The 16406-nt window shown below is 36.3% G+C and overlaps 1 protein-coding gene and 1 long non-coding RNA gene across 4 annotated transcripts in view; both read right to left on the reverse strand.

Annotated features, from left to right (window-relative positions):
* Nucleotides 1–10579, reverse strand: part of LOC113655243 — a 51561-nt gene extending 40982 nt beyond the window's left edge. Inside the window, exons 1-15 of one of the 2 annotated variants that reach the window (XM_047812875.1) lie at nt 9602–10579; nt 9410–9428; nt 8082–9141; nt 7183–7527; nt 6480–6836; nt 6294–6395; nt 6131–6223; nt 5960–6052; nt 5725–5799; nt 5168–5254; nt 3184–3282; nt 2963–3061; nt 2713–2814; nt 669–788; nt 228–317 (exon numbers count right to left, since the gene is read on the reverse strand). In XM_047812875.1, the coding sequence (XP_047668831.1) occupies nt 228–317; nt 669–788; nt 2713–2814; nt 2963–3061; nt 3184–3282; nt 5168–5254; nt 5725–5799; nt 5960–6052; nt 6131–6223; nt 6294–6395; nt 6480–6836; nt 7183–7527; nt 8082–8130 (1711 nt within the window). In that variant the 5' untranslated portion in view covers nt 8131–9141; nt 9410–9428; nt 9602–10579. Of the gene's footprint in view, nt 1–227; nt 318–668; nt 789–2712; nt 2815–2962; nt 3062–3183; nt 3283–5167; nt 5255–5724; nt 5800–5959; nt 6053–6130; nt 6224–6293; nt 6396–6479; nt 6837–7182; nt 7528–8081; nt 9429–9601 lie in introns of both variants that reach the window. The other variant, XM_027165652.2, reaches the window with a different exon arrangement.
* Nucleotides 10580–12104: 1525 nt separating this feature from the next.
* LOC125141103 lies at nt 12105–15191 on the reverse strand. 2 transcript variants are annotated; one of them, XR_007140469.1, is made up of 4 exons: nt 15008–15191; nt 14068–14412; nt 13774–13928; nt 12105–12650 (listed from the first exon to the last, which is right to left on the reverse strand). It is a non-coding gene; the product is annotated as an uncharacterized LOC125141103 (long non-coding RNA). The 2 variants fall into 2 exon arrangements; XR_007140468.1 differs by having other exon boundaries at nt 12105–13928; nt 15008–15186.
* Nucleotides 15192–16406: the final 1215 nt, after the last annotated feature.

Here is a 16406-nt window from a genome sequence, read left to right on the forward strand (position 1 = left end):
GGCTATGGAAATGACTATTAAATATTCATCATTTTTTTCAGTTCATTATTTCGTTACTAATTTTTTCAAATATTTTATACAAACGAAATCTAGAAAATGTTTCTCAGACTAATGAATAATTTTTTTAGAATTAAATTAGAATTTAAATCACACAAACTGTTTTACATCTTAGTCTTTATACCTTTTTAACTAGGAATTTAGAAGCAAATTATTGGGATATTTTGCACCTTTTCTATCCAGGAGAAGTTTTAGATAATGGAAGATGATTGCACCAACAGCAACGATTAAAAATGGGACGATGACAGTGCAGCATAAATCTGAAAAGAGAAATAAATTTGGACATGAATCATCAACACATACAGTCAATGAGACTACAGTAAATGAGAGTCAATGAGAGAGACAAAGTTAATTGTCGTTAATACTAATAACTATCAGCTTTACTATAACCTACAACTTGTGTTAATCTGACTCTCTGTTATTATTATCTTTCAGTTATTTTCTGTTTAACATTTTGACTTAATTAATTAATTAAATCAGTGTAACATTATCCAGAATGAAATGCATCTACAAGATAGTAGAACAAATCAAAGAATACACTTTAAGTATGCATGAGCATGATACAAAAAACCTAAAATGACAAAACTTTGATAAAATATGATCATACTTACATCCTATTTTTCTCCATTGAGAGCTGAATCCTTGATTCCGTCCTCGTTGACGACGCAATAGATAAATTACTCCTAACCATATAACTATATACATTATACCCTCTAACAAAAGCATCCATCCTGAAAGTCAGAACCAAACAAACATAAAACCATTCAATAATGATGAATAAATATACTTTATTAATAATAATGTATATTAAAAATAGGGTTTTTGAGAATGTGCTGGAGTTTTTTCTGGACACAATGACTCTTGATCACATTAGTGTTAATTTCGTCACCTATTTTTAATTTAGTCTTAGTCTTGGGCCAAATGTCCTTGTTAGTTTTAGTCATATTTAGTCATTCACATATCTTTTTTGTTTGTCAGGTTTTAGTTGACTAAATTCTAAAGTCTCGTCATTTTAGTCTAGTTTTAGTCAAAAGAAAACTCAAGGTATATTAGTCAAGTTTTAGTCGACTAAAAGTCTTTCAATTTTAGTCAAAAAATTGTAGTCTTTTTTAAAATAACACATTAATGCTGATTAATGAAAAGCCTAAGATCAAGACTGTGTATATACACACCTATATAAATGACCAACTTAATGCAAGTTATACATGCTATTGCACACACCATTATTGATGATATTTGGAGCAATATTACATGTAATTATTAAACTTGATTCCCTTACATATACATTTGCTTTTAAGCCTAATTATTCATTTTGATTATGATGTGACTGTGACAGGGGAAGAGGTTTCAGGTTGGGGGTAAAGAGTTTTTTCTGTCACCACTTTTGAAACAATAAGAAACAATATCAAGGCTATAAAACTTGTCAAAACTCCGCGAATCACAAAAGTATCAGTGAGAAGTTGAGAACACTCATTTAAACTCATTTAGAGTGCATACACTCTAAATTGACTGCACATCACATGTTTTACTTTATTGATACTGCTTTTAATCGTAATGTAAAGATCGGTCATCGGGACATAAGCTGTCATGTACAATAAAAGCGCATGCGCAGTGACAGGAAATATCATTTAACACAAAAAGCCGCCTAGACGGTGGACTTGCACACACTATTTTATTTCTTGATAACAGACCGCTGCTAACTATAACACACCGTTGCCATGAAAAACAGCGTTGCCATGGACACACAGGATTCTAACCGTAGAGACGGAGCGCACTATTTTCTTTAGCGGAAGCAATACAATTGTTCAGCAGTTTCGTGTTGCAGCCACAGGTGAGACCTGTAACTTGAGACACAGTGTGAAGCCGCGAACTCGTTCTGAATATTTTAAAGGCGTAACAGCTGCTGAAAAAGCAGAGACAATTGTAGACGAAAGTGAAGAGAAATTTTATCTTAGTTTTTATTTTATACAAAACATTTTCGTCTCGTCTTTTTTCGTCAATAATAATGCATGTTAATTTAGTCTTAGTCAGAGTTTTTGGGCAAGTGGTGCAGTCTTGTCATCGTCTCGTCTCGTCTTAGTCATAAAAAAAGTTGTTGACGAACATATTTTGTCTCGTCTCGTCTGACGAAATTAACACTAGATCACATGATTCTTTTTTTTTTCAGTGTATTAAATGAGATAAATGTTAGTATGGTTAACGGTGTCTCCTAAATGCTGTAAATGTCTCTTTTTCTGTAACATTTACAGCATTTAGGAGACACCTCCTTGCATATTTCCATTTAAGGAAAACGTAAGTCAGGTACACACATGACGTGCAGAATGAGGACACACATACAGTATTACAACTGTTAACACCCATTGCTGGCTCTCATACTGTACAATACTGTAAACCATTCTAACAACACATGAATCCAGTATTTCTATTTCCAGCATTTAGCAGATGCCCTTATCCAGAGCGACTTACATTTTGATCTCATTTTATACAGCTGAGCAGTTGAGGGTTAAGGGCCTTGCTCAGGGGCCCTTCAGTTGCTTATGGAACTCCCAACCTTCCGATTGGTTATCCAACAAAGACTTAGTGTATAGATACTACATTACTAACTTACTAACCAAATAACTTTTTATTTACTTATATAATATATTAGATACTTACCCCTGGCATAATCATGTATCAAAATAGCAAGAAGAATGTACAAGCATATTATACCGATGCTAGAAATCATCACAATAACAGATGATAGAGCAAGATGTACACCTGGGAAAGAAAAGGAAATATATCACACATATGACTAGTACCAACAGCACATTAAACTAGTAAATAAATTAGCTTAAAAATGAGACTACTGATTTCTACACTAACTATACCATTCATAATGACTTCAAGAAGGCGTTATAATGCTTACGTCCAAAAGGTTTCCCTTGAAAAAAGTGCCTTTGTAGAACAAGGGCCACCATCATCCCCATGATTGGAGGTGTTATAACAGAAATGATCTCAAAGTTGTCTAAAAGTTCAGGGAGGTGTGTATGGAGTTAAACGAGATTGAACAGATAAACAGGTTAAATCCATTAATTTGATTAAATTCAGTAAACTTCATTTTGTCCTCTTATTTAAAATAGTACTCACAATTAAAGTCTGACCAAGTGTTGCTGAGAACAAATCCAAGCATTGCAATATTCAATATTTCTAGGCACACAGTCAGATATATTTGGAAACTGTAGATAGCTGTGGAATGATAAGGAGCAGATTTATTTCTTATTAAAATATTTATTTCTTATTAAAATAATGCACGTTTTTACCTTAAAAAAAGAAACAAATATTTCACAGAAAACTAGGCTTTGTGGAGTAGTGGGGAGAAGAAAGGTAATATTTTAAATAAGCTTTATGAATTTGCATTAAATAGGCCATATGAAAACTCATTTGAAAAATGAGCAAAAGATTCTCTGAAGAAACCAAAACTACACCAGGTTACATATGTAAAGGGAACGAGATGCTGCATCAGGGCTAATGCTATGGGATTGTTTCTCTGAGGAAGTTGTGTCTGAAGCTGTGTGTGCACACATGCCAATTTAATGGCTCGTGAAGGACACGTGACGAGATGATTACCTGCCAGTATGTCCATATAAGAGCATCTATGTCACATTACTCCAACTTCTATTTGTCTGAAGGAAGTGTGAGATGACACCCGGGGCGTGGCCAGCGATGCAGCATCTTGTTCAATCCTCAGGGAATCAGGTTACATGCAGTACGTAACCTGCTGTAGTTCCCTTTTGAGGGAACATGCCGATTCATCAGGGCTGACATTATGGAAATGCCAATACCTATGTCGCCATGCACCATTTGATGACTGTGACAGAGGCCATGAGAGAGCATGAGCAGACTGGGAAAAGAGCATCAATGGCCCTGCAGGACCTGGGACCCTGGAGTGTGGTCCAAGTCTAAGTATAGAATCTGATAAAGGTGTGCCAAGAGGACCAAACCACCGCAGTACAAATATCTTCAAGGGGGACACCCCTAGGTAAGTCACTTGCTGAGAGGAGGGGCTAGACCGCACGCCTCATAGGCTTGAGTAATGGCCTCCACTACCCAGTGTGCCAGGTGCTGTTTGGAAACCGGATTACCCCTGTTCCAGCTCCCAAAACATACAAAAAGGGAGGAGAAGTTAGACCACAAGCTCGAGCGGTGGACATGTCTTCAAGGCCCTTACTGGGCAAAGCAAATGCAGCCTCTCCTGTTCCAGTGACTCATAAAGCGGGGGGCAGTAGGCATGCAGGATGACTGGACAACCCGACCATCATGGGCACCTTAATGACATATCCCAGAAGGGGGAGCCTTCTTGAACAGGATGCTCCTAGGAACCCCGGCCCACGGGCATCAGGACTCCTTCTTAGCCCGCTTGGCCGAGATGATGGACCTAAGGTCCCCTCGCACCTAACAGGTCTGGGCCTGGGCACGCTGACCGGCCTCCCTAGTCTTAGACGGGGGGCATGGGCCACCACAGTGACCCTTTTTACTGCTTTTAGTGAGCTAGAAGGGGGTTGGGTGCAACTGGAAGATGGCCCAGGCTGCTTGCTGTGAGCCCTGGTGCCTGCCGATGACAGTATTCTGCGTTGCCAAACAAGAGAAAGGACATATCCTTATCTTTAATACCCATTAAACTGAGCCACAGGTGCCTTCCTGGGTCAACCAGCACAGCCACTGTACGGCCCGTGGAGCATGTTTGTGCTTTTGTAGCATGGAGCGCAAGGTCTGTGGCTCGGCAGAGCTCAGCTACCACCTGAGGTTCCAACCCCTCGCCACCGTCGAGCTCTGTCAGCAGGTCAGCCTGGTAGGCAAAACTGTCATGGTGTGCAGGGCTGTACATGCTTGGCCTGCTCCCATGTAGGGCTAAGGGGCTTAAGTAGTTCTACAAGGCGCATGAAGGTGGCCTGCAGCCTATATTCAGAAAGCAGTCATCTACCTTAGAATGGACGACACTAACTTCGTCTTCAGGCCAATCTAAATTCAACTAAGACACAGCGCATATATACAAACCTCATCTCCCAAATAAAGCAGCACAGAGCATAAAGACACACAAAAACCTAGTATAGTAAAGTATATTCTTCCTTACCTAATATTGCTGAACTGATGACAGCCACCACTCCTACAATTGCCATTATTATTGTTACAGGATGTCCGATAAAAGTTTCAATTACAACTAAAAAAAGAACAATTTTATTATTTTACAATATTATTTTGGTGTACCTTGTTAAAGAAAAAAAATAAGGAAATAAAAGGAATGTTGCCAATGAGTAATGCTTAAATTGGTTACTCGATATGTACACAGTGTAGCCATAATTAGGAAATAATAATTGTACCAGAGCAAATTGCAAGACAATAAACTTTTGTCTTTTAAAGAAAGAGCACATTAATATAGATCTCTGATTTGAATAGCAGCTGCATTCAGCTATGGTTATATCTGTTGGGAATATTCAAGGTTTTGATAATACCAATGTACTATGATTTTAATATATATTGTAGGTTTATTACCACAATATACGTTAAAGAATTAAAGTAAACAAGCAAGGAAGGAAATTGTATGGTAGCACAAAAAGGTCAATAAATCAGTTTCATTTGGACTATGAAGGAGCACTAAAGCACCATAAGCCTACTTCAGTGTAAACGTACTTGAAAATCCAGTCACTGAAATAGCTGAATGGTAAAGTGGAACAGCCAAAGCCTTCACTGTTTTTTGTAAGCACTCTGTGAAATAAAATAAATGAGCTGTTTAGACATGTTCTGTACACATGATATATGAATGTAAAATCAATTAAAAGCAGCTCTACTGAATGCAAAGATGTAAATCAATTATATAGCAATGTTCCTCACGATCTTAAAACCAAATGAATATATACAGACGTACGTGGTAATGTGCAGAGATAAGAAGTAGTTTTTAACAATATGACAGGCCTCATGATACTGACAGTTGAACAAGTCATGATCTCAGCAAGAAACCCTTTAAAATTAAATCAAACCACAGTCAGGAACATGGAAGGTACCATGTAGTAATAAAAGAGAGAGGGAAATGATTTACCTTCTGATGACCACAAGCAGAAACTCAAAAACATGCAGATGTTTGGACAGAGGATCAGAAAAATGTGCCTTTTCATGCCCTCTTTGCTAGCAACTAAAAAAATTGATGTTGAGATATTTTAATGAGAAAAAGATATTTTTAATGAACTATGTCTGGTGAATACCTTTCTTTCTTAGCAGGATACAAACAGGTCCACAAAATCCCACTGCAACTAACAGTGCAACAGAGCACAACACCAATATTGTTATATGGAGTGCAGCAAAACCTGTAGTAAAAAAGCATGAATAATAAACATCTGGTGAAGATCTAAACATCTTCTGTAGAAAGACTCAGAGATCAGGTACATTACCTACACCTTGAAGAACCACAGTGGTTCGTCCTGACATGTTCCTGGTGTGGACCTCACATGTGAATTCTCCTTTATCTTCCATCTTTACATCCATCAGTTTTAAAGAGAAGTTTCCTTTCGGGATTTCAGAAGAAAAGAAATCAACTCTCCCCTGATAACTCTCATGTGAGGAGTCTGGGAAAATCTCACTGTCTTGATATAATAGGACGAGGATCTCTGGGTCTCTGTCTGTCTTCTTCCAGGTCACTTCTTCGATCTCGCTGGCTGGTACACGTGAATCTACAGAACAGTTCAGTACGACATCCTCACCCTTAGAGGCAAAGATGATTTGGTCTGCCTCAGTCACCACAAGACCCCCTGAAAGAAAGAATGCAGACGACAAAGATGGATAATAAAATCTAAACACAGAATTCAGAGCTTTGAAAATTTGTGTAGAAACTGAAACGTGAACATTAAACATCTAATGTTGTGTTTGTTTAAAGACAAGCAGCCAGTTAGATCTTTATTGTCATAAACAGTCATTTGTGCAATACACAATGAAATGAACTAAGATGTCTCCTGAACGCAAGGTGTGGAGTGTTAAGGTTAGGATCCAGTAATACAGAAATGGGTTTAACTTGTCAGACCCAGTAACATCTCATACTGTATAAGACACATAGAGATGACACAAAAACTATAAATGGTATTTACTTTAATTACTTACTGATATTACTAACTTCCATTATGACCTCACTGGAGTCTTGGGCTGTATTTACTTTACATCTGTAACCTCCAGCGTCTTCTTCAACCACATTTTTAAGTAAGATGGAGAAGTTTCCTTTTGTGATCTCATGTGGAAAAAAGTCCACTCTGCCTCTAAACCCCTGACTCTGGAGATCTGGGTGACTTTTTCCTTGTTGGAAGAGACCGACTAGAGAATCGGAATCCTTCTTTCTCCATTCCACCTGCAGACCTTCCAGAGGCAGTGGGCTTTCAACAAAGCATGGCAGGAGAACCGAACCTCCCAGCTGGGCCACAACCGGACCCGAGGGACCGTGGACATGGAGACCTGGATTAACACCAAACCATTTATATATAAAAACATACAGAAATGTCTCATGATTTCTTTGGTTGACTTTAAATTAAATAAGTAATCATTCAAAGTAGATAAGGCTACATTTTTGTAAACACTCCCACATCTAAGAATGAACTAGTTCAAAGTTTTGCATTATCCAAAACCTATTTCAATATTTTACTGTAACATGTAAAGTGAATTAAATATTACGCATGAATCGTGATTATGGTAAAAGCTATGAAAAGCCTTACCTCAGAAATAGTTTAAAACAAACAAATAAAAAAAAACCATGAGACGAGAAATATACTGCTCAGTACTTGCTTGATTTTGGACATAAACATTACTGTAGAATGGCAATCTGTATTAATATCCAATGTTTTTCTATTCCAATAACTCAAGTAAACAACAATAATAAATTCAACACACAATTTTACCTACAAAAGAATAAAATCTCTTAGAACTAGTTCAAACTATTTTAATGTTTTCCTGAAACATGTAAAGTGAATGAAATGTTATGCATGAATCGTGAATATGGTAAAAAGCCTTACCTCCAAGTCCAACAGCAAAAACGTACACGATAAATGCTGTCAAATACATCTAGCTCAACGTATTTTACACCACTTACTTTAACTCATGTACAATTCTATTTAAAAGTCCTTTGTCTTTTTCTAAACTTATGCAATGAGGCTCAACTTGTTCTACAAGTAAAATGATCAGACCCATATAAAAAAAAAACTGTTACTTCACTGACACAGTATAATTCAAATGAATAAATAACATTAGATTACACACTGAAAGGCATTTTTATTCAATTGCATGCAGATTTTATATTTTAATCTATATTTTATATATATATGTTATTTATTCAGGAAGCAAAGGTACTTTCATTAAGAGTAAAATGCATTTCACAGCCAATCAAGGAAGTAGCAGCAGCATTAGCAGGTACAGTATGCTGTAGGACTAGATTTATTGTTTACTGGGAAAAAAATAGTTTAAAAACAAAAAAAAACTCAAAAAAAAACAAAACAAATAAAAGATGAGACGAGAAATATACTGGTCAGTACTTGCTTTATTTTGGACATAAACATTACTGTAGAATGGCAATCTGTATTAACATCCGCTGTATTTCTCTTCCAATAACTCAAGTAAACAACAATAATAAATTCAACACACAATTTTACCAACAAGAGAATAAAACCTCTTAGAACCATGTAAATAATGTGAGGATATAAAGGTTTTATAAGAAGTACAAATATGTCCAGAAATGATATTATTTGGTTAAAATTAATGTGATATCAAAGAATTCAAACAGCAGTAAAATAATGGTATGAGTTAAAAAAAAACAACCAACAAACTAACCATCAAAAACAACCCCAACCCAATTCCCATTAAAACAAACAATTAAACAGTTACCCATATAAACACATTAAGTCTGCGTTGTTTCGTTTTTTAATTTTTATTTTTTTTTTAGTTCTGAATTCCATAAATCTGTTTCCTGAATGTAGCTCTTCTAAGATACGATATTTTCTTACGAAACATGAGCAAGAATATTTCTGGGAGCTCAGGTTATAAAGGATTAGGGTTCATCACCTCCATCTCCTGAGCGATCTACACAGATAGATCATACAGGTAAATAAGGATGAACATAAGTTTATGTTACCTTTTAAATAATAATAATAATAATAATAATAATAATAATAATAATAATAATAATAATAATAATAATAATAGCTAGAAATATTATGTGTTTAAGCCATTTGCCATTTTCCTGATTATGGATTTCGTACCTTTTATCCTGCTCACTGATTGACAGACCCTGCACTAAAACTTGGCATTTGTTGCAAAGAATATTTATTAACAACAAACATAAACTTACCTTTCTTTGTATTTCCTCCCTGATTCATATAAAGAACACAATGTTAGACATAATTAGTAAAAATTCACTACAACAAATCACGTTTTCTTAGGATTTTGTAATAGATTTTCATTATTTCTGAAAATCTCATTTTAATCATGTGTCATGATTGTATAGAACTAATAAATATAAATTGCTCCAGAGAGAACTCACAGGACTCGTAGATTTGTAACATGAGCCACGCAGAACAAAACACCGTATCAAGTGGTAAAACAATCATACGGAGATCTCCTATAGATCGTGCTCCTTTCCTTGGAAGTCAATAGAACAGTTAAATCTTACCTTGGAGTGTAAATCAAGTCAAAACATGATTTGGAGTGTGAAGGCTAAAATGTTTTTCCTCTGAGAATTTTTTTAAATTGATATTAGTTCAAAGTCACAGGCCAGGTTAACACACTTGGAACAAAGTGCTGTCTTCCCTTGTATATATACTTGAGCTCAAAGATGTCCGACTGGTGTCTCTGGGATTGACAGGGGAAAGAAAGTACCTCTCCTCCTACACTTTGCTTTCTAGAAGTCACAGCCTACATTCTCAGAGAAACACATGGCTCTTCCTTCCACTCTTCCTTTTATAACCGGGGTATATTCACTGAGTAATCTTTATGTTTTGCTCCCAGCTAAACAGACCAGGCATGTAAAGTGAAAACATGTTAAAGATATTTCCTTCCATGTTGGATTTCCCACTGAAATGGTTGACTTCAAATGAAATGAATGGTTGACTTGAAACGTTAACTTGAAATGAACACGAAGGTTAATTAGTACTTGACAAAAGTTAATAATGAGATTTACTCGATGTGCATGGCAACAACTGCTGCAATGGAAGGTATGTAGATATTCAGAAACCATCCAATGCCCTGGGTCTAATTTAGAAATTTTAGTTATGTAATAATGCAATAAAACAATATATACACATGCATTGTTGTTGGTTCTCTGCCTACATGTTGCATTGTGTTTTGAAATTGTCTGCAATCACAAGCTCTTGAGATGTCAACGGCCTGATACATGAAAGTGATGTGAAATGTGTATTGAAAAGTTGTGCTGCTAAAATCAATGTAACACTTTGATCTTTCATAATATTCAAGATAGTTATTTAATCAAACACATTTTTTTTCTGTTTATGACAGAACCATAAAATACCTGCTTTCAGGATCAGTTCTGTAGCGAGAGCGATGGCACTGACAGTACTGAGAACTACAGCTCCGAACATGTAGATCATCTTGTGAAGGAAATCTGTCATTCAGAACACACTGATATTAATGATGTAGAAAGAAGAACATTTTGGACAGAAAAACATGATTATTAGTAAGCTAAATATAATAAAATGTGCACATTAGAGAGAATAAACAAGTTTCTATAGATTTCTCGACTCACCAGGTAAATATTTAGGATGTTTGAACAAACAAGTTGCTGTCAGAACATGGATCAATGGGATCAGAGCCAAATATCCAGAAAGATCTGAAACATCATAAAGATATCACCAAATGGATGAATTCAGTAATGATGAAATTTTGAACATTTTGACTTAGTTAATTAATTAAATCAGTGTAACATTATCCAGAATGAAATGCATCTACAAGATATTAGAACAAATCAAAGAATAGACTTTAAGCATGCATGAGCATGATAGAAAAAACCTAAAATGACAAATGATTTATTAAACATGATCATACTTACATCCTATTTTTCTCCATTGAGAGCTGAATCCTTGATTCCGTCCTCGTTGACGACGCAATAGATAAATTACACCTAACCATATAACTATATACATTATAGCCTCTAACAAAAGCACCCATCCTGAAAGTCAGAACCAAACAAACATAAAACCATTTAATAATGATGAATAAATATACTATAAAGTCTATATTAAAAATACTAAGAGAAGTAAACAGTAATACACTAAACCAGGTCAGGATTTGGTGTGACAGCTCTTAATGTAAAGCATCTGTAGTCTCAGGTACAAGCTGATAAGTTTCATAAGAGCTGCTTATACTGAGGATCTTTGAGAAGTTTTTATGGACACAATGACTCTTGATCATATGATTCTTTTTTTCCTTTTCTTATGAACAAGTTCATGTTACATGTTAGGTAGAATGGAAAAAAACAGGGGTCCACAGACCTAGGCCCTGAGAACTAAAGGGAGGAAAATCCATAAATGGGCATTTGGTGCTCATAAACATGTTGTGCAGACTGAAGAAGGCCCAGGTGTTTAGTCTAAAGTTATGCGAAATAAGGGAAGGAAAATCCATAAATGGGCATATGGGTGAAAGGTAATGGGAAATCAGGGGAAATTGGGTCCGGGTGTTTAGAGAACATAGTGGGTAATGCCGATAAAAACAGGTGATATGGCACCTGGGACTCCAAAAAATAGTGGGAAGCAAAGCGGGGGGGAGGAGTGTTAAGATATATATATATATATCCGGGGCGAGCGGGTTGTTTTTATTTTCGCAAGGACGTCGCGAGAGTTTTTGTTTCTTTCTTGATTGATTTGGCATGACATGCTCTTATGGGTTTTAATTGGTTACTTTTGATTTGGTAATTTGTTACTTTTAATTTGGCAATAATTTGTTACTATTAAATTTGGCAATTTGATACTTTGAATTTGGCACCTACAATTTGTTGGCTGATTGACCACAATAAAGAAGTTTGCTCATTCTCATCCAGGCCTGAGGAGTTTTCTCAGTTTTTTTGTAGTAATTATAGAGTTAACAGTGAAATTTAACTAAAGGCCTAAGAGAAGAGGACACCCTGTGATGTGTTGGCTTGGAGACCGGCTCTGAGTTCCGACAAGTGCAAGGTTGAATATTTCTAGGCACACAGTCAGATATATTTGGAAACTGTAGATAGCTGTGGAACAGCGAAGAGCAGATTTATTTCTTGACAAAAATAATGCACGTTTTTACCTTAAAAAATAAAGAAAAAAATGTGAGGGGAGAAGAACATAAGAGATGCCAACAGTCTCTTAGAATGAATTATTGGACGAATTAAAAGCAACATGAACAACATGGAAAACAAACAACAAATTTCTTTGTTCATCTCCTATATAAAGCAGCACAGTTAGGACACACAAAAACTTAGTGTAGTAAAGTATATTCTTCCTTACCTAATATTTCTGAACTGATGACAGTCACCACTACTATGATTGCCATTACTGTTACTGGAAGCCCATATATTTCATAATTCCTGGCAAAGGTTTCAATGAAAACTAAATAAAAGTTTGGAAAAAGGAAAAAATTTTATTTCTGTGTACATTGTTAAAGAAAAGAATGAAGGAAAAAAGGAATGTTGTTAATTGGTAATGCTTAATCGGTTACTCGATATGCACACGGTGTAGCCATAAGAATTAATTCTCTTGTACCAGAGCAAATTGCAAGGCAATTAAATATTTGGTCTATTAAAGAAAGAGCACATTAATATATATTTATATATAGTTGAATAGTAGCAGCATTCAGGTTATATCGAAAAATATACTGTTGGGATTGAAAAAAAAACCCCAAGAATATTCAGGTTTCTGATAAAACCAGACAGTGAACTATGTAAGGTATATTACCACAATATACTTTTAAAGAAAGAAAGTAAACAAGGAAGGAAGGAAAGTAGCACAAAAAGGTCAATAAATCAGTTTCATTTGGACTATGAAGGAGCACTAAAGCACCATAAGCCTACTTCAGTGTAAACATACTTGAAAATCCAGCCAACAAAATAGCTGAAAGGTAAAACGGAATAGCCAAAGCCCTCACTGTTTTTTGTAAGCACTCTGTGAAATAAAATAAATGAGCTGTTGATGAATGTAGAATGTATGAATGTAGGATCAATTAAAAGCAGCTCTACTGAATGCAAAGATGTAAATATATTACAGGTGTATCTCAATAAATTAAAATGTCATGGAAAAGTTCATTTATTTCAGTAATTCAACTCAAATAGTGAAACTTATGTATTATATAAAATTCAGTACACACAGACTGAAGTAGTTTAAGTCTTTGGTACTTTTAATTGTGATGTTTTTTGGCTCACATTTAACAAAAACTCACTAATTCAAAGAATTTGAATATGGTGCACTGCCATTCAGCTAATCAACTCAAAACACCTGCACAAGGTTCCTGAGCCATCAAAATGGTCTTTCAATTTGGTTCACTAGGCTACACAATTATGGGGAAGACTGCTGACCTGACAGTTGTCCACAAGACAACCATTGACACCCTTCATAAGGAGGGTAAGCCACAAACACTCATTGCCAATGAAGCTGTTCACAGAATGCTGTATCCAAGCATGTTAACAGAAAGTTGAGTGGAAGGAAAACGTGTGGAAGAAAAAGATGCACAACCAACCGTGAGAACCACAGCCTTGAGAGGCTTGTCAAGCAAATCATTTCAAGAATTTGGGTGAACTTCACAAGGAATGGGCTGAGGCTGGGGTCAAGGCATCAAGAGTCACCACACACAGATGTGTCAAGGAATTTGGCTGCAGTTGTCGTATTCCTCTTCTTAAGGTGAACAAAGGTGAGGGTTAAGGTTAGGAACCAGCAATACAGAAATGAGTTCAACTTGTCAAACCCAATAACATCTTATATAACTAAAGAGATGACACAAAAACTATAAATGGTATTTACTTTAATTACTTACAGATATTACTAACTTCCATTATGACCTCACTGGAGTCTTGAATTGTATTTACTTTACATCTGTAACCTCTAGCGTCTTCTTCAACCACATTTTTGAGTAAGATGGAGAAGTTCCCTTTTGTGAGTTCATCTGGAAAAAAGTTGATTTTGCCTCTAAACTTCTGACTTTGGAGATCTGGTCGACGTTTTCCTTGTTGGAAGAGACTGACTAGAGAATCGGAATCCGTCTTTCTCCATTCCACCTGCAGACCTTCCAGAGGCAGTGGGCTTTCAACAAAGCATGGCAGGAGAACCGAACCTCCCAGCTGGGCCACAACTGGACTCGAGGGACCTTGGATATGGAGACCTGGATCCATGCAAAATCATACATGCAATTACCGAAGCAATAGGAAATCATATTCTCAAAACAAAAAAGCAAATAAATGTATGTATAGAGCAAACACCCATGTTGATCCCACCTCTGCTTCACCAACAATATATAATGTAAACCCTGCCCCATTTTATCATATTGGTCTAGGACAAAGATCTTGTAAAGAAATTTCATTACGTTGAAACATTGCTCAAGAGACCACAAGTGGCAGCTTGGCACTGCTGGGTCTTGAACGCTGATCCTCTGGTCAGTGCCTTAACCGCTCAAGCCACCACTGCACCAGAGATCAGGTTTCAAAATTTTAATGGCAGAACTGTGCAGAGTGCAGAATCAAACCAAAAGTCTGAAGCTCTTCAAAGGCTCACTGGATAGAACTTATACATGATTAAACATCTGGAACAGCTAACCTGAGAGCCTATTATGATGTCACTGCTGTCACTTATGATCCACAACCCATACAAAGCATGTCTAGATGTTAACCACTGCTATTGTTGTATATTTATCTTTTACAAAATCACAGTTACACCTGTAACCAGCGTTATGTTCAACTTTTCAAAATGATGAGCCTTACCTTCATGTCCAACAGCAAAGGCAAGCACTAAGAAAAAAATGTCAGTTTTACTTAGTATAAAAATCCAGTCAAATACAAGAAAAATTTGAGGCATGTCAGCCTCAGACTCATGGAAACTGAATACGCCTGACTTTTTCATTTAGTAGGATGCAATGAATAACTGACATGAACCAGTAGGGTGAGTTTAAAGTACAGATAAAAATCTGATTAGTAGAGAAACTTTAACTTCTATAATCAGTGGTCCTTAACAAAAAGGGAAGCAAAACGTTAATATACAATCCAGATTTCAAATGAAAAACACAGTACCCTAAATACGAATAATTTACAAAATAAAAGTTCTCAAAGAATAGAATTTAAAAATTATATACAAAAAAAAAATACACAAATCAATACCACCTTCATACTAATTTTATAAGAATCGCAAGCTCGGATATTTTACAAACAAAATAACAAATATTGCTCTCTATTATACACCGTTATTGTAAATTGTGTGGTAAAGAAATCATGAGAAGGCTTTTTTATGATCTGAGCAGGTACAGGTATGTGATACTTTTTTTTAACTCAAGGTTTCGAAAACCTGCCTGACTTACTGTAGTGTCAATGTTGCTCTTCTGTGTTTTAAGCAAATTGTTTCAGCAAAACACTCATGGAGTGAGCACGATTTAGTTAGAGCAGTAAAAAAGCTCACCATTATAAACAGTATTTGGCCGAGATTCATATATATATATATATATAGTAAACATGCGAAAAAGAACAATAGCATTTCTTAACATTATCTTACATTGATTCCTGGATACATTCAGGAAGGATTTTCAATCTACAAACTTTGTTTCCTCCAAACTTGTCTAGAAGGCAATTACGCCACCTGCTGGTAAAAAAAACAAACAAAAAAACACGGACTAGAATTGTGTCCTACAGACTCTTGCACTTATATACACTTAGGTCTGATTTTATTCAATCTGAAGGGGTTAGACACGCAGGTAGTGAGACATGCAGACAGTGACACACATGGGCAGAGAGAAACAAAGACAGGGAGACAGACGGGCAGACAGAAAGACAAACAGTGAGACACACGGTCAGTGAGACAGGCAGACAGTGACATACATGGGCAGAGAGAGAAAAGACAGGGAGACAGACAGGCAGACAGTCACACAAACAGTGAGACACATGGGCAGAGAGACAGGCAGGCAGTGAGACATATGGGCAGAAAAAAGGCAGACAGTGAGACACACTTACAGTAAGACACATGGACAAAGAACCAGGCAAGCAGTGATACACACAGATAGTGAGACACATGGGCAGAGAGAAACACAGACAGTCAGACACACGGGCAGTGAGACAGACAGACAGTAAGACACATGTGCAGAAAAAAAGGAAAGGCAGACAGTGAGACACACTT

This window comes from Tachysurus fulvidraco, chromosome 4 (assembly GCF_022655615.1).
Source record: "Tachysurus fulvidraco isolate hzauxx_2018 chromosome 4, HZAU_PFXX_2.0, whole genome shotgun sequence".
In the NCBI taxonomy this organism is placed as follows: domain Eukaryota; kingdom Metazoa; phylum Chordata; class Actinopteri; order Siluriformes; family Bagridae; genus Tachysurus; species Tachysurus fulvidraco.